Source organism: Pipra filicauda, unplaced genomic scaffold (genome assembly GCF_003945595.2).
Source record: "Pipra filicauda isolate LSUMZ 115617 unplaced genomic scaffold, ASM394559v2 scaffold159_size1710840_pilon, whole genome shotgun sequence".
NCBI classification, from domain to species: domain Eukaryota; kingdom Metazoa; phylum Chordata; class Aves; order Passeriformes; family Pipridae; genus Pipra; species Pipra filicauda.
In genome coordinates, this window is record NW_024104095.1 from 868879 (window position 1) to 895781 (window position 26903).

At 41.8% G+C, this 26903-nt stretch overlaps 2 protein-coding genes and 2 long non-coding RNA genes across 7 annotated transcripts in view; 3 read left to right on the forward strand and 1 right to left on the reverse strand.

The window, feature by feature from the left end:
* Window positions 1-819, forward strand: part of ATP2C2 (ATPase secretory pathway Ca2+ transporting 2) — a 25162-nt gene extending 24343 nt beyond the window's left edge. The window contains exon 27 of the mRNA XM_027725163.2: window positions 583-819. Coding sequence (XP_027580964.2) covers window positions 583-695 — 113 coding nt within the window. The 3' untranslated portion in view covers window positions 696-819. The remainder of the gene's footprint in view (window positions 1-582) is intronic.
* On the reverse strand, window positions 791-14162 carry MEAK7 (MTOR associated protein, eak-7 homolog). Its single transcript, XM_027725159.2, has 8 exons — window positions 14008-14162; window positions 12425-12601; window positions 9609-9839; window positions 8974-9118; window positions 7947-8387; window positions 6521-6639; window positions 5202-5378; window positions 791-4172 (listed from the first exon to the last, which is right to left on the reverse strand). The coding sequence occupies exons 2-8, from the start codon at window positions 12590-12592 to the stop codon at window positions 4044-4046; spliced, it is 1410 nt and encodes a 469-aa protein (XP_027580960.1). The 5' UTR covers window positions 12593-12601; window positions 14008-14162; the 3' UTR covers window positions 791-4043.
* Window positions 14163-15094: 932 nt separating this feature from the next.
* The window catches only part of LOC113990076, a 74317-nt gene continuing 62508 nt past the window's right edge, over window positions 15095-26903 (forward strand). For 3 of the 4 annotated variants that reach the window (XR_005562773.1, XR_005562775.1, XR_005562774.1), the window contains exons 1-3: window positions 15095-15691; window positions 16128-16251; window positions 16911-18246. This is a non-coding gene — a long non-coding RNA (uncharacterized LOC113990076). Of the gene's footprint in view, window positions 15692-16127; window positions 16252-16910; window positions 18247-19610; window positions 20729-26903 lie in introns of those variants that run through there. The other variant, XR_005562772.1, reaches the window with a different exon arrangement.
* LOC120322839 lies at window positions 21798-25611 on the forward strand. The gene is made up of 2 exons (XR_005562776.1): window positions 21798-21946; window positions 22901-25611. It is a non-coding gene; the product is annotated as an uncharacterized LOC120322839 (long non-coding RNA).

Sequence of the window (26903 nt, forward strand, 5' to 3'; positions counted from 1 at the left end):
CCTCCCACCACATCTCTGTAGAGGAAATCAGCTCTATAGAGGAAAACAGCTCCTATACCTTTATGTTTACACATAATTATACACAAATAGTAGTAGTATTTAATTATATTATCCCAGCCTAGGTTTTGAATTTTGATTTACTGCACATAATTGCAAGTAAATGGAGACATGCCAAGATCTTCCATGAGGTCTGATGTTTCTGTCCATAAATCTATCTCGGATCCTTGTGCACTCCCTTCAGAAAGTGCAGGGTGACTGTTTCCCAGCTGAAATGCAATGCAGGTTTCACCATTTGAATCAGCAAACTCCACCCTACCACACTGTGTTGCATCCACATCAGGTCTGTTGCCATAAGCAGTGGTCAATGATCCCAAATTATTAATGTAGAGGTTTCCACCCTCTGAGCAGACCCAGCTATGGGTCCCTTGTTCATTGCAGCGGTTTCCCTAATTCTCCAGCTGGCAAAGGCACGGCAAGGCCATGCACCCATGGGTTACACCAGCACAAATGCCAGCTGCAGGAAGGCCCTGCCCTGGGATTCTTGCCCAGCTGAGCTCCCCTGCACTCTGTTTCCTCCCCCAGACCTGCTGTTCCTCACTGGACTGGCTTCCTCAGTGTTCGTGGTGTCCGAGCTCGTCAAACTGTGTGAACGACGCTGCTGCCGCCCAGGGCACACAAAGGGATGTCACACCTGACTCAGACCTCCTCTAAAACACTCTTGGAACAGAGCTGTGATGCTGGATAATCCAAATGCATCTCTTTCTGCTGCCACACATCCTTCCTGAAGATACCCACGTGCACCTGTACCAACAGTCTCCTCTACACGCCCCACCTGAGCTGTTCCACAGAAACCTCTGCAGCAGCTCCGGTTTCAAACCAAGAGCAGGTATATTTTTATAACATATGTCAAGAAGGCTGTGATAGTCCCAGACAAAATAAGAGTTTCACACCTGTACAGAAAAATATATTGTGCATAAACTGAAATTTTATTTATTTAAATCAAAGTCATTTTTATTAATAAAATCTACATTTTTAAATGTTATTGACAAGTATCTGTGTGAGACTTGATTTAGACCTGTCCTTTTACATTAAATTAGAAGACTGGAAAAGACCTGCCTTCATTAGCACTTCTTTTCCTGTAGTCAATCTGTAGTGTTTCTAGATTTCCAGATAGCCAGCCTTGATTCAGCAAGCCTTTCAAGGAAACTGTGGGGAGATGGCAGAGTAGAGAGCTGAAGTGCCAACGCTCAGCTGTCTTTTTTGGTACCTGTGTGACTAAGAGGAGCAAACTGGAAGGGTGATGTGATCCAAAGCACAGCAGTGCATGGATTTAATGGGGAAGGGAATTGCTTTCACAAGCACTGAGAATAAAAATGAGTCACACACAGAGCAGGGATGTTGAGCTTTGCAGTTGTATCAAGAGCTGCACAAAAGGGACTGAGATGTTTAGATCACAGCTAAGCCCACTGCTGACAAATGCTTTCTGGATGTTTTAGGTGCATGAGCAGAAAGCCCAGAGTGCTTAATCATTAGGTTCAGGGGGAAAAAAAAAAGTTGAGTCTCTCCCAAGCCCATCTTTTACATTTAAAGAACAATTTTGAACAATCCCACCTGCTGGTTGGATCAGTAGTGTCACTGAGACATTTGCTAAAGTGCCATAGTGTCAGTTTTCCTCTTGCTCCAGCTTAACACCTTCACTTCAAAGTGAAGATGAAGAGTCTCAGACACAAACTTGTCAAAAAACTACACTTTCAGAGGTCACAATGCTATGCTGATTGTCACAACATGATGTTTAAACAGGATTACATTTTGGATTCATAGTCTGAAAAGAAACAGCTATCCTGATACTTATTATAAATCAAAGACAACTTGGCCACTGAAATACTTATGGAGAAGAGTAGCTTTGTGAAACTCACCCTCCCCAGACACAGCCTGCTCACCATTTTTTTAAAAACCCTTGCAAAGAGTTTCAGTTCTCAAAGACAAGTCTCCGCCTTCTAATGGAAGGGAAATAAAGTCTAGCTGCTTATTTTATGTGTAACTGCAGAAATTCAGCTGCCTCATTACTGTATGCCATCCACTTGGAGTACCCAGTGCCTAAGTGGAAAAGACCTCTGAGACTTATGGGGGGAGTTTGAGAATGTTCAAACAAAAGCTGGTACCACCACACCTACACAGAGCTTCATGTACTGACTTGCTGTCTATACAGTACTCCCTACATTGTACTATTTAACATTCTTATTAATATATACAGAGAAGAAAATTATACAAATTATCAGTGCAATTGGTTTGCTTCTTACATTTTTTTTCTACGTGTTACAAACTTGGGAGACTTTCAGGTTTTTCTTTAAGCAAAAACAGGATAAAAGGACATTAGTTCAGGCCTTCCACAGCACACTCTGTACTGGAACAAACAGCATATATGCCCCAGTCATTAGTTCAGGTACTATACAAAATGCACAGTTGAGTTCTAGGATGTCTGGCTGGAGTGATTTCTTCATGTTCTCCTTTCAAGCCTAAGTTCACTTTGTTTAACAAAATCAAAAAGAATGGGACCTACATTAAGGCACAAGTGCAGATTATTCAGAATATTCAAATCTGGCTCCCTGTGAAAAACAGCAGGTGGGGAAAAAAAAGACCACACACAAGAAAACACTAAGGGAAAGAATTTGAAGGAAGGCCACATGATCAGGAATTGTAGAATTCTGGTACATTTTTTGCTCTAAGCTGCACAGAAGACAAAGTCATGCCAGGACAAAGAGGATTGGGTACAGTCCTTTTCCTCAGGATGAGAAAGATTGACAATCACAGACACCAATAACCAAACACTATTTGCTGAGTTAGAAATTACACTCCCTGGTAAAAATTAGGGTTATTTTTGACAAGTTAATGACACATAGAATTAGCGAGGTCAAACTAATTACTGATAGATGAGAACAAATTCAAGTAGAAAAAGCCCTGAGTACAAGAGACCTGGCAAAACTGGTGCTGACTGGTGAACAGTCACAAAACAGAGCAAAAACCCCCAAACAACTGCAGGCATTTTTTTCCATAATGCAGTAATGATTAATTATGTGGAAATAAAGTGTACAGCAATCTTCTTTAAACATTTTACATAACCCTGATTTTTATTTCTTCTACAAGGTATCTGCAGATCCTATTCCCAATTAACTGGCTTCCTTTTTAGTCCAGTCTCAAGTGAGGCTACTAAAGAAGTTACCTTCCCTGGAGAATTTCTGCTGAAAGTATGGCCCATTTTTAGGAAAAATATGGCTGAATGATTCCAGTGATTCTGTTTTACTAAGTTTAAAAAACAACAGACAAATTTCTGCAGAAACAGCTGAAGTGAGATGCACTGAACTATAGTGTAGTATTATAAACCTTGTTGCTGTATATGAATATTCTGGACATCTTACAGTCCATATGGAGTCACTTGCTAAAAAACCAACTTAGAAAATGTCAAATTTAATGCTTTAACCAAAGCAATGCAAACTAATAGCACCCTTCATATGGAATCGTGTGGACTACTCTCTGTTTACCAATGTAAGACATCATTACAATTTGCAAATTCACTGACTAATTTCATTGCATGCAAATAAATCTGTGCAGTTGAGGTATAAAAGCCTTAATCAGTGTCTTGGACAGTCTCTTTTTATATATATATATATATATATATATATATATATATAAATATCAGTTCTCCAAGTCAGTAAACCATACTGTCGATATCTTCTGCTGCTTTCAATTTAGTTTTCAGACATGATCTATGGGGAATGCAAGCAAATTCATATTCAACTAGGACTCAGACATGTCTAATGATTGTGTCCCCAGTTATTTTTTCTGTCCTCCCCAAACAAAACCCTTCAGGCAGAATATTGTATTAGACCTAAATATTACATAAGTACGAGGTTTAAGCTTTGTCCCAGATAATTAGGTAAATTTAGGGGGAAAAAAAAGAAAAGAGGAAAAAATACGCTGTCCAAGGAACATTAACACTTGGAAGCAAATAAAAATAAAAGGGTTTTCATTTTACTGTGATTCCTTTAGTTCTCATCATCCTCATCCTCTTCAATGGGTTCCCGGAGACCTTCGCTGTGACGACTTTTTCCAGCCATTTCCAATAGGGCCTGAGCCTCAGGATCCACATCCAGGATACTCTTCTTACCTTTTGTCTGCAAAAGAAAATAAAACATACTCAATTTAAAATGTCAATATCAGTCTACGGGAAAGAGACACACTCAAGAGAAGTCCATAAGTGATCTGGTTTGCAGGTTTGGCACAATGGAGCAGACACACTTTCCAAGTAAGGCATTTAAGATTCACTGGAATACATCAAATTATTTTTATAGCTGCAGTTACACAAAATAGCCATAAACTTCTCCTAAGATGACAGTGAACTATTTCAAGTTTATTCAGGTTACAAGCCAACCAGAACATCCTGGCTAACCTCACCTCAGACTGAAGTGCAGAAGTAAGGGGGTTTTTTTAAAGAAGAGATTCAATTACAATTTGACGTTTTCTGTAAACAGCTTGTTCTGTTTCTATTTAGAGCTCTGTGTCCAGTGAAGTCAAGGCACACAAATTTAGTATGAAAAGAAGTAAAAATTTGAAAAAAAAAAAAAAACAACACCAAGCTGTACAGACCAGACAGTTTAATATAAGAATAAATTACGGGGACAGAGGAGAGTGGAAAGAGGGCTCCTGCTCATTCCCAGAAATAAACCAAGTGCAGAAAGACTGGCATCAATTGAATCACATAAACTTATTGAAAAACAAGAGTAAATTTAAAGCTACTGATAAAGAAATCTTCAGGGTCTGTTCCTGAACTAGGCTTTACTTGAGAGTTTCCAGTGCTTGCTTTCTGTTTTATAAACATTGGGTTTTACTGAACCCCTCTCCAAGGAGGTTCCTCCTCGAGACCATTCGTCAATATTGGAAACGCCTTTGGAAATTCAGAATAAAGTACTGCTCTTCTGACTCTATCACCTCTTGGCTCCTGAAGGTCTTTCTTGTTGGCAACCTCCACAATTCCACTACTGTTTTGCTATTTGCCTGCTACAAAATATATGGCACCACAGGGCCAGTTATAGAAAATATTATTAATTACAACAGAGAGAGAGAGAGAGTTTAATGAGAAAACTGCAACTGTGGGTTTTGCATGTTCTGTTCCAACCAGGACACCATTTCACAGGTTCACCTACCACGCTTTCAGGGACATCTCCCACTGCCCAGACTTCCATGGCATCCAGTGTGAAATCCTCTTTGGCTGACAGCTGGGGGCTGTTGTAGGTGGTACATCGAGGTTTGGCTTTGCTGTGTCCCTTCCCATAGTCACTGTCTATCCAGAGCCCAAAGTATCCATGTTGTCCACCCATACCCTGTCAACCAAAGCAGCACATTAAACACTGGCTGCACAGGCAGAACAGACTGGGAAAGTCATGAAGCCTAGAGAATAAATTGCTGTGCTCAGTGTTTGTGCCACACTTCTATGGGGAGGTTAAAAAAAGGGGGATTCTGAGTGAACCTGGGCTTCTGTACCCACATCTTGCATTCCTGAAGACAGACAAGAATTTACTTGAGTGATACTGCCCTCCCTCTACACTTCACAGAATACCAGTATCTGTGAGTTGTACCAGAAATTTAGCTCCTGGTTTTCAAACAGGAGTGACAGTGCCCTGGTTTGCTGCCTCTTTTCCATTTAGAAAAGCATCTACAGAAACAAATAACATAACTTGATGTTGTTCACTTTCGTTGGAACAAATTCATTCCACCCTGCTGCAATTCCCAAAGTTATGGGCATGTAACGCTGCAAAACTGCAAAGCAGTTTCAAAACAGGTAGTGTGTGGTAGCTCTGTGGAAACTCCTCTGCAGCTGGAGAGCTCATTTGTGAATTTGAGTAAGAGAAGCTTCTGCCACTGTAATGACACAGCAGCAGCAGCTACTTGCAATGTTTGCACTCTAATTCTGTTGGGTTTTCTCTTCCAGCATTTAAAAAGCAGTTAGTGTGGCAGTGAGAGCAGCCAGGGGAAGGATCCTCAGTTACACAGATCAGCTATTTTGTGCTGCTCCAGTGGTGTGGATATGAGCAGTCAATTCGTCCAGGGAGGACACCTAGAAGGACTTCTGTGATAACCAAACTTGGCAAAAAGGTTTCTTCCCAGAACCTCCAGAAATTTAACCTACATAAAGCCCACCTGCTTGGGTCACACGCAAATAAATTCCATCTTAGTTGATTCAGTACTTCAATATACATATTAACTGTAAAGAAAAGTATGGGCTCTATCAGTGCTGTAAGCAGCTCTCCATCATCATTCATAGCTCATACTTTACACTGATGCTTTAACACAAAAAAAGAAAAAATCCTCCTACTAAAAGTGGGCCACAAGGGATGCAAACTTCCTCAGAGAATAAAAAGTGAAATAAATCTGCTCTCAGAAACAGAAAAAAAAAAAAGCAAAAAAAGTCTTCCAAACACAAGCTACAAATCCAATTTCCAGATTGTCATTTCTGAATACTTACAAGCCCATTTGGCATAGTCTGTTGGCCATTGTTCAAATACATGAAGTGGTCATTGTACCCTGTGTATGTGTACACAGCAAGAGAGGGGAAAACAGAAAACAGAAAGCATCTGTTGTCACCTGTAAATGGAAAAGCACCTGAAGTCAGACAACTGGTCACACAATAACTTGTCTACAAATAGGATAGAAAAATTAATGGAAGAAGTGAAGCTGAATAGCTCAAAGACAGCAGCTGCCACCTCAGAAAGCCAGTAGCTATCTCTCAGCAAGATCTAGACCTGTTGTTTACTCTCAGGTAACTCTGTGCAGTCACAGACATTGATGCAATTATAAGCTGTGATCAAGGGCAGTCAGAGGCATGACTAGGACATTATGTCACTGTGTGAGAGCACACCTACCACAGGCTGCCTTCTGTCATCTAAAACTGGCCAGCTGCCAGATCTGCACAAACTGATGGGAGTGCAAGACACCCTTGGTTCTGACTACATTGATACATAGATCAGTTCAGAGCTGAACTGATAGATAGATAGATAGATAGATAGATCAATGATTTAGAGCACAACTTTTATTATGTCCAGTCTGGTACTCAGAGGGACCTGTGCTGTGCTTGACTAATACACTGTACGTGCTATTCTATCAGGAAAAAAACACAAGGAAATTGTGTAATCAACATAACATAACACTATATTAACTGACTGAAGTGGTAATTATCAAATACTAATTAAGTATAGGAAGTGAGTTTCTGATGTAGCCAAAGTGAGGATTCCCAACAGGACGGATTATCCAGAGCCCATAATTGTTTTTTCAAAAATCCATCACAAAAGTTCTTTCCAAAGAGTTATGAAAAAAACCTTCTCTTCTCTACTGAGGTTTCAAGGGAACAAAAAGTTTAGTTTGTCCAAAGAACCCTTTGGCTGCTGGATTTTAGAAGGAAAACAAAGACAGACAGTGCACAACTGACAACAGGAGGCTCAACCTGGCATTTGGCTCAGGTGTTCCTGATGGAACACTGCCATCCTGTGGACAAATCATTTAATCTCTAATCATCTGTGCTGTACTTCCTTAATTTTCATTTACTTTTCAACCTATGCAGCTACAGGGCTTGATAAATTTCCTTGAAAACTTGCTCCGAGATCAGTAAGTCCTGCAATTTTAAAGGTCTTATCAAACAGCAAATTATAAATATTAATCTGTAACATGCCTGACTGCCATGCTAAGAATAACTCCACATGTGTTGTGCTTTTTTTTTGAAAATTAATGTTATTTTTGCCACAGAAAAATACACTTGGGAAGTGTAAGAAACACTGTATGTCATGAAAGTAAAGTGACAGTATCCATGAAGTGGATATTAAGTATCCATTCTTGTACCTGCACGGAACAGGGAATGTTTACCAGAACCATGGGTTACGAAAAAAAGTGAGTTTTACCTTGAAACTGTGGCTTCACCTCCCAGGAGTGAGATGCAAACCCACCAAAGAGAAAACCATCCAAGTCCTTCAGGATCACTATGCAAGGCCCTTTGTTCACTATGTGCCCACACAACTGTGAAAAGCTTTCCCCGTGGAGCCTGGAAGAAAATAAAAGCCGCCACTTGTGCTGTAGCTCTGCAGGCAGGTGGGAGTTGATGTATATGATGGATGGGATGTCAAAGAGGCTGACAAGTCCTCTTCCTTTCATGCCTTTGCAGCGGGGAACCAGGTTGAGGATGTCGTTGGTTTGGTCTGGGAGAGAATGGAGAACGTGGAGGCCCTGCCTGATCACAACACTGAGGAAAACTGAGACCTGAGGAACTCTGTACACCCAGTCCTCAACGACACTCGGGTCAAAACTTGTCTCCAGCAGCTGAGGACCCACAGGTTTCGTCCCATCTAAATAATAAGACATATAGAAACAGGAGTAAGTTTCCCAGTCTGGAAAATAATCAGCTGATTTTTAAGTGTAAACACAATATTTCATTATTTTAATGGACAGCAAACCACATGTGAAAGGAGCCATGACAGTAAAGTGTCAACTACATTAAGCAAATGCAACCACAGAATTAAGATCTACTTGTGATATTCATTGGCTGGGCTGTTGTAATTTATAAACATGGGCTCCTGGCTACAACTTAGGGGATGTTCTTTGCAAGACAGCAAAATCTGTTATTACAACAGTGCAAAGACAGACCTGTGCTTTGTAAAAGGACATGTGGTCATAAATACATGATAAATATATTCAAATAAATAATACTTAGATGCCCATGCATCTAAATACCCATCATCTGCAAGCCAGGGGTTTGTAGAACAGACATGTTCCACGACAAATAGTTTTGCGTTTCCACCTAATTTGGGACGTCAACCCAAAGCTCTCCTGAATTTAGGGGAGAAAGTTGGTAAGGTAAAATAAATAAAATTCCCATGCCAGGAGATCAGTGATTACAGGAGCTCTAAGATCTGCTACACCAAGGGTGCTTACCTGCAAGCTTCAACTCTGAGAGCAGCTGAGAAGCCAAAGCCTTTACTCCACTGGCAGAATCCCGAGTATTCTCCAAAGTCCAGCCTTTCAGTTCCTTCCTGTAGCTCAGTACATGGACTAGAGACATGATCAGATCCTCTGTGAACTGACAAGATTAAAACATCACCATTTTGGTATTTCTCAGAGGAAATTGCCAAGAGCTTCAATGGACTGTCTGAAAATAAAGTCAAGTAGTACTGATGCTGTAATCCCAAGGCAGAAACTTCTCTTGCCATGACAAGTCAGGAACTACAGAAATGCTATTTCAGTGTCATAGGTCTGGAAAATAAGCCTTTTTCGATATTTTGTACATGTTACTCCATAAAGCAACTCCATAAAATATGGCATGAAAGAAGGAGTGGAGGACCAAGTTTTGCAGTGGTAGGAGCTGCTGGTGAATTACTGTTCTGCGAGATCCCACTCTTTCACCTTGCAAGCTATATTTGATTCCCACAACTCTCCTGCAACTAAAGCTCTAACAAGTATTTTGCTCAATTTCCAGAAGCATCAGTCACACCACAATCCTTGCTGGCTCTTAAATACAGCCCTGCTCTCTTACTGTCCCCCCACACACACATTTTAACTGCCCCATTTACCTCTTGGATTTGTTTGCCCTTCACGGGCCCTTCTGTCTTGGAGATCATTCTCATTATTATGGCAATCTTCTCATCTGCATTCCCTTTTAAGAGGTCTGACATAAAAATTACAAACTGCTCCTTAGCAATCTGTTCACTCAGCCCAGATGATTTCCCAGGCAGGTCAATGCTTTTCATCCCGTTGTACAACCGAACAGTCATTTGCTCTGGCAGTGCCTCCCGAGTATGTGCCTGGGAGAAACAGCAAAGAGCACATTTTATAAGTGAAGAATAACTAATGTATTCCAGCTAATCTGTGCTGAGATGTAGTATCTACTATGAGCAACAAACTTCCATCAAAGGACTGGTTTTCCAAGAGAAAAAATAAAATATCTTTATTTTTATAGTGATTATTTACTGATTCAGGTTGATGTTGATACTGGACTTCAGAAAAACAACACTGTAAAGTCTTAACAGGATATTAGCAAAGTGTTTCTACATGATAACTCTGTTGCAAAGGTTTACAATTTTGCCAGTCAAATATTCAAAATCATGTTTCATGTCTGCTTTTGACAGTGGAGCTCACAGATATTTAAAACCAAAGAGAAGGTAAAGTGTTTGCCATGTCTCAGTTTTGGCCACAAAACAACGTGTTTAACTCTGTGCACGTGCAGAAACAATCCTGAGGAATTTCCCTCTGCACATCAACTAATTGAAACATGGAACAAAGTTGGGATCCCTTGATTTTTGTAAGGCAACCCTGATGTTAAGACAGGTGAGATCAGGAGTTATTCATCTGAATGGCATGCCTGGCCCTTTGAACTGAAATCTAACTGATACACATCGTCACACATCACAGCTCTGTGGGGAAGATCTGACTCTGCATTCAACTTTCACAGTGTTCAAGATAATTACATGGTTTAAAAATAAATCATCTCAAATACATGCACACACTAGGACATGATTACAGAGCATCCTCACTGTGCACAGCATGTTGAGGACCTGCCTTGACTGTTCTGTACAGGGGTGTAGCCCAGTGGGGACTATGCTGAAATCAATTGAGCTGCACCTGCCAAAAACACTATTCCAGCTCCATTTACTGATTTGCTGGCTCAATACCACTCCTCTGGAAGCCACCTGGGCTGTTCCTATTTGATGCTAATGGTTGTTGCTGGGCATATAGAGATCCAATATCCCGAGCTCTACCCTACTTTCATTGACGTCAGTGGTAGAATTCCCATTGATTTCAGCAGGAGCAGAAATAGCAGCCACAGTCCTTCACATCAGAGTGCTCCATATTGAGGGAGGGATGGTCACAGGGGGTACAGCTGTCTTCGAGAGGCTTTCTGAAAATGCTACATGAGCCTGAAGTGGGAGAAGCAGCAGGGAACACAACTAAAACCTTATACTCAAGGGCTTTTTACTTCACACTGTTGAATCACCTACCTACTCCCTGCCTTATCCTGCCCACCACTCATTTTGCTTTTAGCTCTTCCAAAGAGTAGACCTGGGGTGCAAAGAAAGGAGATGTGTAAAAAAGGAACCTTTAATAAACATCTAACTGACTCACGCTTCTGACAGTTTAGAATCCTTGTCTTAAATGGCTTCAAGAAAGGATCTAGAGATTCCTGCTCTGCCTGCTTCCCAAGCTGTGCAGTGCAGCCTGCTCTGGCCCAGAAGCCATGTAGTTTCCTTCTAGCAAAACATGAGCCTAAGCAGAGTCCATGAGGTAATGCCTGGGGACTCATCAGTGTCACCAGACTGTTGCTAGAACAAACCTGCCACATCTCAGTCTAGCCCAGACATGAGCAGAGTCACCTATGAGGCAGGAATGCCACAGGAATTGTCCCTGCACCAAGGAACTGGGCACCTACAGGCAGCCTTCCAAGATTTGAATGTAAGTTGGCAAACAAAAAGGCAGGAAGTGAAAAGACAAATGTTCATCAACCATCACACTGATCTAGAGGTAAAGCTAGAAATAACTTCTTCCAGGTCCCAAACTGGTAAAAGACACCAAGGACAGGTTCTTGGATAAGCAGTGCTGAAAAGCCAGGCAGCAGCAACACTGTTTCCAAACTAGTGGCAGCTCATGAACAGCCAGGCTGCAGAAGGCTAAAGCTGGTCTGTATGCAGAGGAACTGCTAAATACCTTAAAATAACCTGCTGCTTCCAATGAGTTTTAATTTGATCCCATTAGCTGTGTAACATATATAAAAATGCACTTTACCACTACATTCATTTGGCCACTTAGCTCCTGCCTAACTGAAGTTATCAACCATTTCAGCAAATCATTTTTCTCTTTTCTTGATTAGAAAATTAATTCAAAGTTAATCAGAAGCATATTGCATGTTAATTAGCTAAAACAGGGAATCACAGCTTAATCAAGCAAAATTGAATTCTCTCCTTTTAGTGCAAGTGAAGAGATTAGAGGTGGTGATGCATTGAGGGAGACAGATATAACCAAATACAAACTGACTTTGTGACAGCTTCTCCAGAAAATCTGTAAATAATCCCACACTATAGATTCCAGGGGGGAAAATATTCTTCCCATTTTTCAAGTTGCTGTAAAAATATTTCCATACATTCCAATTTATTTCAGAATCAGGAAAGCTACAAATGGACCCAACAGTGCAACTTAAGAGATAAATAAAGGCCTGAAATTCACTACTCATGTTAAACTGTAAGAGAAAGTCAAAATCCATCCCGCTCAAAACATTAAGTATTCAATTGAGATGAGCAATCCTTTAAAAGTAACTACTGCCACATCTTTAATTTCTTTCTGGAATTCTGATTGATTCACTACATCTCAGCTATATAATAATAATAGATTGTCTTGCCTGTAGTGCTGCCAGAGTCATAGTTTTCTTTGTAGCTTTGGCATTTTTTCCTCCAGCTGAGCCACTTGATCCCGATAAGGCATCAAACACTCCATCAATGTCAGTCTGCTCCTCAGGAAGAAATCTGGAAAGGTGATTGTGATAGGCATTGCTTTCTGCATTTCCCATCTTTTCAACCTGAAGCAAAGGAAAAAGAATTAAAAAAAAAAAAATTAAACACAGAAAGGTATCACAAGGGCCATGGAAGACATATCAAACTGACTAACATACCAGTGCAAGTTTAACAAGAAAAGCAAACTACTACCCTTCCAGGAAATTATTAAAACTAGTGTTTAGTCTCTGTATTCACTGAGACTTAATGAATTTGGAGAACATCTGTAACTGTGTTTTAAAAATTGACAATCTGACAGCTCTTTGCTAATATCCCCCATCCACCAATGCAAACATCATTCAAGTCTCTATCAAATGGAAAAACCAATATGATCTAATGGTTAAATTAGCTTATACAAAGTGACCATGAGTCTAACAGCTGCAATACAGCCCTAACATGAAGGAAAAAACCTGATTATGGATTATTTATGACAGATTATGCTACATCATTCTGATGCATTAATGGACTGAAGCTATGTCTGCCAATATGATGTGGCACTAAAACACCGTCAGGGAAAAGCCTCTGAAAATGACGAGAATGTTTTTTTCTAAGGACACAATACAAAAATATTTTGAAACAAAGTAACAAAAACATTTAGGAACAACACAAGACCTATTAAAAACACACAGGTTTATGTGAAGTCAATAAATCATTGAGAGTTGGTACCCACAGAATTAAGGTTGGGGGAGGCGGGGGGGGGAGGGTTGATTTGGGGTTTCCTTGTTTGCTTGTTTTACACATTTAATGGTACAACTACGATTTCTCTCACTGTCCCAGGATTCACCTGCACTGGGGTAGATACATGTCTGGGGTAGACATGTCTGGGGTGACATTAAAAAGAAGGTAAGATGTGGAATAAAACATCCTTTTGTAGTTTTCTTTCTGTAATTTCCATATCCTTCCTGACACCTCTTCTTCGGTTTGTGATTCCCAGTTCCACGGGAATCTCTTTTTGCAGACAAGGCCATCACACAGCCCTTCAGCCTCCCCAGAAGGACACAGTGTTGAGCCTAATGCAGTATTTTTATTGCTAACTGCTGCGTTGTTTACCGCACACAAGAGGCCGGGTCGGGCAGCCTCACCTTCAGGCCTAAAGCCCTGTTTGCCTGCGAGGAAAATTTCGATCGTGGGGTAAACCCCGAAGAGTGAATGGAAACCACCGTGACCGTGGCGACACGATTAATTTAAATTAGCGAACCGCTGGAGAACGAGGGTCCTTGAAAGGTTCATTTCCCGCTGTGCTCAGCCCATCCCTCCCCGCCCGGCTGGGCAGCCCTGGCGTGTGTGTGTGTGTGTGTGTGTGTGTATGTGTGTGTGTGTGTGTATATCTGTGTGTGTGTGTGTGTATGTCTGTGTGTGTGTGTCCGACCCCCTCCCGGTGACAAGGCAGCCCTGAGGCGAGACCCCCACCCTGACAGACCTCCCCGCTTACCGGCAGGGCTCCCCCGGCCCCTCTCCGCCCCCGAGACCGTCACACAGAGCCCGGCGCCATCCGGCGCCTCAGCCCGCCCGGCCGGGGCGGAGCGCGGCCGATAGAGCCGCCCCTCAGGCGGCGGGGAGGGAGGGACGGAGGGGAGGGATGGAGGAAGGCAGGGAAGGGAGGGACCGGGACAGCGGGGCTTTCGGCACCCCGAGCCCGAGGGGAGAGGCGGGCGGTGCCGCAGCCCACTGTGCAGGGCGGTGAGGAGGCGGCCGGAGAGCTCCGGAGACCGGCGAGACCTTGGCGGCCCCTTCTCCCTGAGGACATCCTTCGCCTTCAGGGGATCCTCCTCCCTGAGGGGACTCCTTTCTTTGAGGGAAATCTCCCTGACCCTCTCTCCTGAGACAGCCTTTCTCCCCGGGGAGACCCTTCTCCCTGAAGGAACCCTCCTTCCTGAGGTGTTTCTTCTTGGCCCTGGGGGGACTCTTTCTCCAAAAGAGACCCTTTTCGCTGAGAGGACCCTTCTCCTCGAGAGGACCCTCCTTTTTGAGGGAACCCACCTCCCTGAAAGACCCTTCTCCCTGAGGGAATCATCCTCCTGAGGGGACCCTTTGCCCTGAGGGGACCCTCCTTTTTGAAGTGACCCTTCTCTCTGAGGGGACCGTCCTCCCTGAGGCATTTCTTGTCCCTGAGGGGACCTTTTACCCTACAGAGACCCTCCTTTTTGAGGGAACTCTGCTCCCTTAGGAGACCCTTTTCCCTGAGGAGACCCTTCTCCCTGAGCCGCCCTGCCCCTAAAACGTTTTTCAAAAATAAAAGTAAAAATTCAGAGCTGTAGCCGGGGCAGAGCGACCACCCCCAGCAGCCTCTATCAGAGCTGAGGTGTCGGCATGGCCTGTGCTGAGGCATTTTAAAAACCATCCCAAAAATTATGCCCGGAAGATCTGTGGCAGAAGGTGCTGCCAGCCCTGATCTGTGCTGGAAACAGCTCTTGGCTTTTGGGAAGGAAAAGGCTGTGTGTAAGGTACACACACAAACAAACACACACACACACAAACACACAAACACACACACACACAAACAAACACACACACACACAAACACACACAAATAAACACACACACAAACAAACAAACAAACACACACATGCTTTCATTTTCAGGGTAAACAGTCAGGGGCTGGTGAATTTCAATGTCAATGGGGAGCGGAGGGAAAACACAACAATTTCTCAATTAATGGGTTAAACTTCTATCTCCTGACTGGCAAAATCAGCCCGATCTGAGGCTGAGGGGTAAAAAGGCTGTACAAGGGCTGAGGGACCAGTGCAAGGTCACAGGGATTGTGCTTAGAAATCAGCCCTGCACTTCAGTCAGACATGTGAATACCTGTGAGAAAAATTAAAACTTCAGTGGTCGCAAAACTGGTCCCAGAATTCACTTTTTTTTCAGGTTAACTATTTTCTATCTCAGCAGCCTTCTCCTTGTACTTTCAGCCACAGGGTTTGGCTCCTGTAACATACCAAGGCCTTTGCCTTCATAGCAGTGACACCTCAATCGACTGTGCTTTGTCTGACTCCAGTTGATTTCCTCGAAGCCCAAGCTCAGTGTGAAGACTGCTCCTCCTTCCAACCAGGGGGAAGATGTGCAGATTCCCACAAAGGTGGTGCTGTGTGAGTTCCTGTAACCAAATGGAACAGGTTTGGAATTTAACTTTTAATTATAGTCTGATCAGTGTGCTTTCAATAGAAATCTTCTACGTTCCTTTATATGTGCAAAAGAAGGAAAATAATAAAAAAAAAAAGTGTTGTCCATAGAGTTATTAATGCCTCATCCCTGGAAGTTTTCAAGGCCAGGTTGGACAGGGCTTGGAGCAACCTGGTCTAGTGGAGGATGGCCCTACCCATGGCAGGGGGTTTGAACAAGATAAGCTTTAAGGTCCCTCCCAACCAAAACCATTCTGTAATTCTATCTGTACTAGCCATGGCAGAGCTCCCCCTGTTTTATTCTTTTGTAAGAATGAGTAAAAATATTGATAAAGGTAAGTTCTAAACTTATTTGGGTTTGCTTTTTTTTTTTTATCTTCATGGATGCAAAACTTCATAAAAACATGTAGAATATTCTTCTTGCTGCCAGATGAGAGTTGGAAACACGTTGACCAGAATTCCAAGGAGACCACGTTTGAACGAGTGGATAACAGATTTCGACTTGTTACAGTCACCACTAGAGGCACAGGAGTTACCCGGCTTGTATCAGCAGGGTGAGGACATGGCAAGTAAAAGTGAGGGAATTAATGGGATGTTCATGTAATGTGAGCACAGTTTGGGCTAGTGGAAGGTGTCCCTGCCCATGGCAGGGACGAAATGATGATTTTTAAGATCCCTTCCTACCCAAACCATTCTAGGATTCTATGAAATTCGGCGAAGTTCATCTGGAAACTGCTGGAGGCTTAATTGCCCACACGATGGCATCGCATGTTTAGAAAGTTCTCTGTGGAGCCTGCACTGAGGGCTTCGACACTGCTGAAAGTGTGTTTAGACTCCCACGTTTATAGACAGCATTCGTATAGAACTAAAAGCTTAAATAAGATATTTGTTTCATCCCTTTCCCGTTAACTCTGCAAACATAATACATGACCATGAGGACAAAACTCGGTTCTTGGTGAAAGTCCCTCCCTGGGCTACAAAAGCAGGTCCTGGGAAAAGTCTGTTGAATGATTTCTATCAGTTTTAATGAATTTCCACTTGATGCCAAAGAAGAAAAATGAAACATACATTACAAGAAAAACAAAGTTTTCCCATTCAGGTTAACTTTTTTTTTTCTTTAATTTATTTTTAAAGGATAGTATTTCTGTGGACATAGTGTTTCACATAGAATTGTATGATTTTTAATTTATAAGGGTTGTGTTTCATATTGTAGCTGTGTCTGGAGGATCTCCTTCAGCCTGGGAATACAAGATTAGAGATTCTGGTCTAACCTACCTTGCCCCAAGACTGACTGACCAGTATCACCTTCACAAACATATGATGACTTCATGACCTTTTTCTCCAACTACTGAGCACAAAACCAGCCAAAGGGTACCTGGCCTGCCTTAGCTCCAAGCAGCCAGTTTTGCAAAGATAAGTTCTGCTTTAGCCTCTTTTGTTCAAGTCCCTGTGAGCTGTGGGTTTATGTGCTTTATCTGTCAATCTAAACTGAGCTTCCTGCTGCTACTGGATGGTGTTTTGTCACTGCCTGTGACAGTAGGCTGTAAACTGCAGGCTAACTAACTCTTAAGGCCACAAGGTACTCACACTAAATCAGCCAGATTATGCTCCTGCTGCGGGGGAATTTCCAGGTCACAAATTGACACCCTCTCATCACCTTTTTGCACCAAGAGTGTATAAAGTCAAGTTAAAACCTGGTGCATAAGGGCAACAGTTCACAGAACTCCTGAAATGAGTAGTCACTTCCTCATGTATATTCTCAGATACCCAGCAGAGCTAGTCAAGTGTCTCCAGCTTTGTTTCTGCCAGTAAGAAAGAGAGAATACACTAAGATGCCTTTTAAGGACATTCAGGAATATACTGGTGTATAAAAAAGAGGAAGAAAATGCAAGAGGGTTCTAAAAGCAATTGTGGCTAATTTTGTGAATTGCTGATAGACTTGTGTTTGTTTGCAGAGGGAAAAAAAACAAACCCACAAAACCCCAAACTGTTTTATTTAAAAGACTGTATATCTTTGACTTGCATAAAAGGAAGAAGTTTGGTTTTATTAGTTTTCCAAGACTACAGAAAATCTAAATGACCTTAGTTCCAAATAATTCTCGTATCAGTAAAGTCTCATTTCAAGCAAATCTCCTTCAGTTAAAGGAAATTATTGCAAGGTAACAATGGAATGTAAATTATGAGCTGAGCAGCTGTGTCTTTATATCAAGCACTTCTGTTTTATTCAGATTATCTTTTATTCCCTTTAAAATTATTTTTTCTCCTACCTTGAGTTAAAAGAGAGAAATTTTGCTGCTCCTCAGTTTTGCAGATGTGTGTTAAGGTTGTTACCCTCTCTGTCAGTGATGCAGAGAATCATTCTGATTCACCTTTGCACTGTGTTCTTATTGAAGGCCTGCTGAGAAAGGGACCCTGCTGTGCCAAAGACTGTGCAGACAGAGAGACAGAGGATTTCTGTTCCCAAGGGCTTATAATTAGCTACATTCACACATACATTGAGCAGAACACCAGTCCTCTCAGCCACAGACATCAGAGAACTCCAAAAAATGGTGAGACCACATCAGTGGCATTTTTCAGCAGGGTATTTTGGGAGCATATTCACCTTTTGGGAAGGGGAGGTTGGGACTATACTTCTAAATAAGCCATTAGGTTTCAACACTCTCTTGCAGGCTGTAGTCTAGATAAGGACTAGTGTAAATCACATGGAGGAAACACATTTGATACTTTTAACTTCCCAGTTATTACTCAGCATTTCAGTTATATTATATTGCAGAACTCTGGCCCTTGCAAAAGAGGTCAAACGACCTCTTGAAAACAAGGGAGTTAAATTATAAAAGACCTTTGTGCATGTTTTAGGGTCTAGTGAACACAAAAGTCATTGCACCTCTTCCTAAGGCCATTTAGGCTCCGTGTTTCCTGTTTTGATGTAGATGATGTATTTTTACAAGCCATCTGCAGTCACAGTATGTGGAATCCTGCAAAAATATTGATATTTGATGAAACTAGTTGCAGGCCCAGCCCACTGATCATCTTCTAGTGTGACCAGCATAGAATTCTTTTGACTTTAAAAGGTATAGTCCAAACCTTCCCCCTCATGTCCTTTTATATCCATGTTGTTCAGCTCTGCCTGTAATTGGCTGCTGGGACAGCTCTACCTTTGCAGCTACTTACCTGATTTGCCTTTGGGGTTCTGTGGCATTGCCATATTTGGGGAAAAGAAATGGTCTGACTCTCATAGAACTGTGTTCTTAGTCAGACACAAAGGAAGTTCTGGGTTTTGCAAGGCTTTATACTTCCTTTTACAAAACCCTCTGCCTGCTAGTAACCAATTCCCATCTATAAAAGGAGAAAGAAACAGTACAGTGAAGAGATGCATCTGATTATTGGGGGTTGGAATTAAATGACCTTTATGGTCCCCTCTAAACCTTTCCATGAGTCTTTGATTATGGGTAGAGATTATAGTATGCAGCATCTTAGAAAATGTAGTTACAGATTGGATAAAAGCCTCCTGTCATAGCCTATTAACTGAGAAGAAATGTGTTGTTGCCAAGATGCAGCTGCTACATTTACAGCAAAACTGCAGTGCCTGACTTTACTAAACTAAATTGTAGCATGTCTTGTGTGCATATAGATCATAAACATTGCTCTGGGCTGTGGACTAGATCCTGGTGACTGGAAGAAGTACATGACCCATAGTGAGGGGGGAATATGAAAACAAAGCTCTCCTAGACTGCCCTGGCTTTGTCTTCCTTGAAATACTGTAGCATTTTGAGTGGAGGTTGGATCCAGGGATCCTTTCCATCCTCTATGATTCTGCGATTAGAGCTCTTACATGGGAAGACAAGGTGGAATTATTACACAGCTAGATAAAATAGTCAGAAGGTAGGATAATTAATGTGCAAAAATATTATAGGGCTTAGGCTTGGAGCATTAATGAAGATATGAGATGTTGACCATGCTGACTTCTGGACTCCACAAAACAAGAAGCTAAAAGCAAGCTGCCTGGAGTGAGGAGAAGAGATACTTTTTTTTTCTTCCACTTTGGAACAATTAGGAGGAAGACATTATTCTTTTCTTATGCAGATTTCCTTCATAAAAAACACTGCAAATTACCAGGTAGCTTAGGTACATATATAGTTTAACAATCAAAAATGAGGAACTGGGACTGACTTTGTTCTTATGTAGAGAAAAAGCTGATTCCAATGTCTTTTCCAAGTCAGCTTTCTTGCAGTTTACTGGATGTAGGAAGTGCTGGGCATCTGAAATATGAGAGGATCTCCTTTGGGTCGGATGTTCACAAGATACAGCACAAGCAGTACAGCTGTTTGTATTGCTGCTCCTGCTGTGCACACAATTGTCATTGTTCATGCCACTGAGCAATGTGGTTGTGCATCAAACTGGAAGAATATCCATCTACTTCTGACTGAAGGGCATTGACTTGGCACAGAGAATCTGGGCTGCACAGCTGAAGTCCTCTTCACCCCTGCAGGTTGTATGGGGGGGAGCTATAAGGCCTTCACGTGCCCCAGGTTTGTGCTGTTCTGTACCTGTCAAAACAGAGAGAGGTGCATCCCATGATAACTGGATGACATTTGGGGATGTTTATGTTGGCCATTTCAACACAATTTTGATATAGTTTGATATAGAGTTCTTATAAATCATTTCATAACAAGACCTATGGCCCAGGTTGGTGTTAGGAAATCTTTCACTTTAAGGAATCATCTACTATAATCTTCAAATAAACTAGAACTAATTTAACAAGGTAAATAATTCTTGTCAAGGGAACCTTCTCCATAAAATATGCAACCTGTGATCCTCAGAAACTCTACACAACCACTTCTGTTTATTTTCTGCTTAGCCCAGGTCTAGTTTGAATTAAACAGACCAGATTACTCACTGCATTACCTAACCCTCTGTATTGTTTGTAAAGGCTTGCAATCTGTGTTTAGTGAAAACTGCAGAGGAGTAGAGCAAGTCTGTAACTGAATAAAGGAGTCAAATGGTAGAATTCTGTCTCTCACTGAACATCAACAGTCCTTGGGTTTGTTTCTTTTTTTGTTTGGTTCACTCGTTCAGTTTAATTTTGTTGGGTCAGTTTTTTGTTGGCTTTGGTTTTTTGGTTTTTGGGGGTTTTTTAAAGGCTGCTTTCCGTGGAGGAATTTTAGAATTTGCTCAGAGTATTTGTTCTAATAAGGAAGTTTTCCATAGAGTCTGATGATGCATAACTGGAGCTGTTTCTATATATAGTACTGCAGGATGGAAAGCAGAGGATCCTTTTGCTGTGGATGGGAACAGAAGGTCTCATTTCCTCAGAGAACAGCCTGCATTTCAGCTATTTCAATTGTAATGTGGGCAACACTACACACAGTAGAACTGTGGCCCAGTTTTTTTGAGCTGGACATGAACATAGATCACCTCACAGTGTGCTATCACAGCTGTGTCCTTGTGCTCAAACTGTTTGGTCTATCAACCCAAAACCCTGGAATTGTTAACGCCAGCAAAGACAATAGGGTGGAAATAAAGTGCAAAAAATCAAACCATTTTAGAGCACCGTGTCTGGCAAACAAAAACAGGGTTTGAGTGGGAGATGGGAAAATCTTGGTAACATTCCTGAGCTCATTTTCACCCTTGTTCAACTCTTTAACTCATGTAGACTCTTTCTCTTCCTCCAAACAGTGGGAGAGAACTCTTTAGAACATCTTAGATCTGTAGTTACTAGTGAAGGAAGACTTTTTCAGCAGGGCAGCTGTTTCTTGGCAGTGTAAAATATTTATACCCACCATGTAACAAGAAACCAGTGTTTTGTCCTCTGGTGTATGGAAAACTCTTAGGTTTTGAAAATAAGCGATGGAAACATGATCATGGCCTGCGTGATTTTAAGGGCCATTAAATAAACTAATAAATTTCTTGCAATTTCAGGTGTTTGTGCAAGTAACATTGCACTGGTTTAATTGTTATGTGCAGGTCCTTTTCCCACCACCTGGGCTGGGTTGTATCTATTCACTCTCTTTTTGTGCTGTACAGTTTATTTTCCACCATAGCTCATCTTTTTGACTGCTCCCCATATTCCTGTCCAGGTGTGGAGCGTGTCTATCAAAGTTTTTGGCTTACCTGGAGTAAACAAGTGCCCACAACAGGGTGGTTATTGCCCAAAGCAATACTTCCCAAACCAGTGCAGATTGTAGGAGCATCCAGTTGTTGCTGCCTGCTCAGTGCTGGGATCTCTGCTCCAGAAATATCTGGGAAAAGGTGAGAAGATGAGACACCGGATATGTGTGTTAGGAAGCTGTTCCTGCCTCATGCCTTTCCCAGGGGTGTAGATATATGCATATATACCATATATAGTGTGCAGTCATGTCCCTGTACTGCTCAGCATTACCAAATGACTCCAATCAGTTGCAGGGTTTTTTTAATCAAAACTTCAGGCTATAAAAGCCAGGTTCTGGAGCAGCTTCCTATGGGATCCAGCAGCTTCCTATGGGATCCAGCAGCTTTCTGTGTGATCCAGGTGTGCTGCCTACTAGAGCCATAAGCTGTGGAAGGAAGTTAGGGCAGTAAATTGCTTCCATCTCAGTGTTTATCCCATGTGTGGGATAAGTCCAGTGCCTTCACAAAACAAGTGTGGCAGATGTGCCTCCCACAGCTGCTCTCCAGAACAAAACACAGCAGCTTTCTCTTTATTTTCGGCTTTCAGGTTGTACTTTATCTCATAAGAGTGAAACCATCATTAAGAACAAATAGTCTTAAACTGCAAATCCAACTATTCTCCACAGCACAATGAGCTGTTAAAGGTCAGACTGGCTCTTTACAGCTTGGGCCCAATTATGCATTACAAACAAGCAAGAGGATAACATGCTTTTATCCTGAGTAAGGTACCGGTTAGATCAAGATCATAGCAGAGAGCTGTGACAGCTTTGAAGGGCTGCCTGTAAGTCATCTGCTGCTGGAGGTGACTCAGAGAGTGTGTCCCCAGAGAAGGCTCAAGTTGCAGTTTAAAGCAGTGATTTTCAACACTAAACAGGAGATACGTGACAGATCAGAGTCCAAACCAAGCTCTACCTTTATAATGGGCTCTGCTGGCAGCTGATGTGGGGAAGGGGGGATTCAGGGTGATGGGGAGAAGAAGGTGAAGTGATGAAATGCTCTGTGTGATCGGTTGGGAGTGAAAAATGATAAAAACCTCTTTTTTTCTTTTTCCCCAAGGTCTGTTCTTGTCTTGCTCTGTGGCCTCAGGCAGGTTAAGTTGTACATCTCTCCATACAAATCCTGCAAGGGTGCAGGGTGTAATGCCCCTGATTTTTCTCAACTGCTGTAGAAACATGCTTTCTAACAACACAGGGAGGAAAAGTAACAGCACTGTTGTTACAGGTTCCCCTGAAACCACCTTTTTGTTCCCATCCTGCAGAAGGACCCCCCTTGCCTTAGGCACCTCCTTTCAGAGCTGATGTACCTGCCAAGCAGGAGTTACACGGAATAAAACTGATTCCTGTGGCTTGAGGTGCATCAAAAAACCACTTTGCACTCAAAAGAAGCCACAAATCTGGCAGGAGCATGAGGCCACCACCAAAACTGGGTGTTACACGATACCTTATTCCACTTGGGAAGAGCTGGCTGTTTCTATGGCTACTGCTGCCTTTCTCTCCAACACACCAACCATTGGTTCTGATGAGATCATATTGTATTATAGAAAAAAAAAATCACTCACATACTGCTTTACACTGCAGCATTTGTTGAGCTACTATATATCTGACTTCCTATAATAAAGACATTTTCCATTTAATGTATTCTTGTAAACGGGTAGGATTTCCCTCATCTCTGATTTATAAATGCATCCATTTTGGCCTCGAAAATCCTGGTTCTGGTTTCCATGACAACAGGCTTGATTTTTGAGGCTATTTCTTCCCCTTACTTCATCTTGGGTGGGAAGAGTTTCTGTCCCCTTCCAGTAGCAGTGCAATGGGCAAGCAAAATGGTTGCCTTGAAGGAGAATGAGCAGACCTGAAACCAGAAACTTCAGCCAGCTTTTTTAAACACAGGTGAGAAATGCATCAGAAGAATGGCACCACAAACCCAGCACACGCTTGAGTCAGATTTTTTGTACACAGAAAGTCAAATGCACATATAATCCCAGGAAATTTTAGTCATGTACCCCCCTGTCAGGTATTTAACAAACTGATCTGGTAATCCTGAATAGCACTGTGTTGGCACATGACAAAATAATCAGAGGATCTCGCCAGTCTGTTCATGTTGTAACCCTGTAGATTAATTAGTACTGAATGCACTTTATTATTTGAAATACACTCTCACTGTCTCTATTTTTTCCCTCAGTCCATCCCATCTACAGTACTGGACTGCCAGGACTGTCTCTTTCATAGGTCATTCACAGCTAAACCATATTCTTTCAATGTGGAACAGTGCATTTGAGACTCTGGGTACTAAAGGTACCATAAATAATCCATAACTGCTTTGCAAGGATCTTTCTAGTGGGTTTTTTCGCTTTTAACATTTCCAGGAAAAATGAAGATAGACAGCTGCTGGTACTCCATGGCTGAAGTGGTTTAGCAATTGCTCTTCTAAAATGATAAAAAGGTGGTTTTTGCAAACTCCTCAGAAAATCCCTGGAGAGGGCCTTTGTTCCTTTTTCCTGCAGAGAAGAAACACAACTTACCTACATCCTTCTGGGTAATAAGTACCTTCAAATGTGCCATCCACTAAGGTTGCAGATGAAATGTCTCTCTTTGGCTTGTCATAGAGTTTTCTTACTTTCTGTGAGTGAAAGATATTATGGAACCACAGTGTCTAAGGTATCATTGCATTATGGCATTATAATCTCATTTGCATTTGAGCTGGGAGCAGCCTGATAAAGCTGTTCCTTAAACTAGTACAGGATTGCTCCCAGTGTTTAATCCGAATGCTGGAGCTGCCAGTCCATCTTTTGGAGCAGAAGATTCAAGTGTAGGTCAGGTATTCTGCACTATGACAGAAGGCAGGAGTACCTCATTTAGGCATGTTTTATCCACAGTGTTGTAACCTGCCAGTAATTTACATTAGAGGCTGGCCTGTGACCCCCAAACAAAGCACAGTCCCCACCTGTGCAGCCCCTGACACATCTCAGGGTAGAATGAGATTATCACTGAAAGCCAAGCAGAGTTCAGAGTGAATCAATATCAGGCACAACACAAAAGTGATTCAGTGATTGCCTTAAATAACCACAGGTTTTCCCTTCTGTCATGACTAAACCATCCTGCCCTAACAGCCAGTCCCTTGGGGACAATGAAGTCACAGCAGCACAATTTCAGCTGTGCAGCCAACTGGAGACAATATGAGCACCCTTGTCTTCTCTGCCCTACCATGGCATGGAGGGGATTAAAAAGTGAGTCATTGGCTGGAAAAAGTACTGGTCCTGTGGCAGTAGGATGAGTCTTAAAAAAGCTCTTGCATTCTGTAAAGGTTAATTGTAAGAGTGGTGAAGCAGGAAGACACGACTGAAAACAGTGAAACCTATGCATTGTGTACTGTTAACTTCTCAGATATTAACGTTTCCTTCTCTAAAATGCTCTCACACTTAAAACACTTCAGTGGATTTATAACCCAGGACAATGAAAAAAAATACAATTTTTACTTGTTTGGGTTTGTCCTCATTTCATGTGATATTGTACCACACAAGAGTATTGTGTTGAAATCCTAAATGTTGTTTGTAGTACTGCCTGAAAGTTCCTCCAAATAGTTAATTGATTCTTGCTTTTCATGTAGCCCAGAGCAAGTTTAGAGGAAATAAATGTAACATGAGTTAGTCATCCTTAAATAATCTCAAAGCAGGGAGCCCTACATTAACAGCAGGCTGATAATAAGCTGTGTAGTGCTATCTCCAGCAAAGCTTTGCCCATGACTTCAAATAAATTTACGAGCTGTCATTTATTTGTTTGTTTGCTTTTTCTCAGCAGGAGAATTTACTGTCTGCTTGCTGAAGTATCAATTATTCTTGTAAAATTGAATAGTACTGTCTTAGGATTATGCACATCGAGGCTAACATAACATGAGACATGATGAAAATTAATAAGACACCAACTCTGTTAAGACATCTGTGCTAGGTACTTTTTTCGTACTAGAGATAAATCTTATGTTAGAGGAACAGCAAAGAGAGGGGTTACAAAGAACCAGCAGACTTGATCTAGCCCTGTAAGTTTTTGTTTTTGTAGGCTTCTGCTGTCAGACCATCTGCAGCTGCTGCTGGCCAGGCATTGATCTGACCTCTGAGGGACAGAAATCCATTCTGTTCCAGGGCTGATCATTCAAGTCTTTTTATTCTAGTGTTTAAATTGGATTTTACTCAATTTTATTTAAATCCACTATATCAACACTTAATGAAGAGAAGCCCTCCCACTCTGCTCTGTGGCATCCCACTGTATACCACCATTTTAGTCTTTTTTGTGTCTTATACATATTCATTTCCCTTAATCTTTCATGCTAATGTGTGTTTCCCTTTCCCATTCTTTTTCTCTGCTCGATTATCATTAAATGCCCGGATTAGATTTAAATGTTAGAAAAGCCCTGAGAAATGCCACAGAAATGCCACATACTGGAGGAGAACACAATAGTTTATGTTTAAAAAGCCCTGAGCATGGTAATATCTGCTTTCCAGGCTGGGGGGCTGTTCTGGCCACCCCTCAGAACAAAACAGATCCCTTGAGAGAAATAGATTTCTGTTGCTGATGGTGTTTTGATTTTGAGCTTTGATACTGAAATTGGAGTTTCAGAAATGAATCCTGTCTTCTCTCTAGTTTATCTCTGCCCTGACATGATAATGGGTCATTGGAACAATCAGCTGGCTTCATTAATTATTAATCCTAACACATGGCAAAAGCAATCTGGAGATTCACTGGATGTTCGGGGGTCTGTTGATGGAAACGTAAAGGGGGCAATTAACAGTCTGAAAAAGCCAAAGAGGAGGGGGAATCAGAAGGCTTAGGTATAGCTGGAAGAATAAGAAAATACTTTATTTTGCAGTCAGATGCATATCTTAAGTTACATTAAAGTGAAAATTCTTACAACAGGGCATGAAGTTCACATGAGGATTGGGTTACTTGGCTGAACTGTGGTCTATTAAAATATGCATTTAGAGACCTTTACAAGAATTCTGATACTTGCTGAGTGCATAGAAAAAGCTGTGAGCTGTTCACTCTTAGGGAACTGGATACCCAGACAA

Bases quoted from the DNA above. Each gene is read 5' to 3' on its own strand.
- MEAK7 (XM_027725159.2), bottom strand. From the start codon at position 12,592: ATGGGAAATGCAGAAAGCAATGCCTATCACAATCACCTTTCCAGATTT. The intron at 9,840-12,424 runs GCAAGACAATCT...TGTTTCTCCCAG, and splicing joins TGACTCTGGCAGCACTACAG to GCACATACTCGGGAGGCACT. The intron at 5,379-6,520 runs GTAAGTATTCAG...TTTGGTTGACAG, and splicing joins AGACTATGCCAAATGGGCTT to GGTATGGGTGGACAACATGG.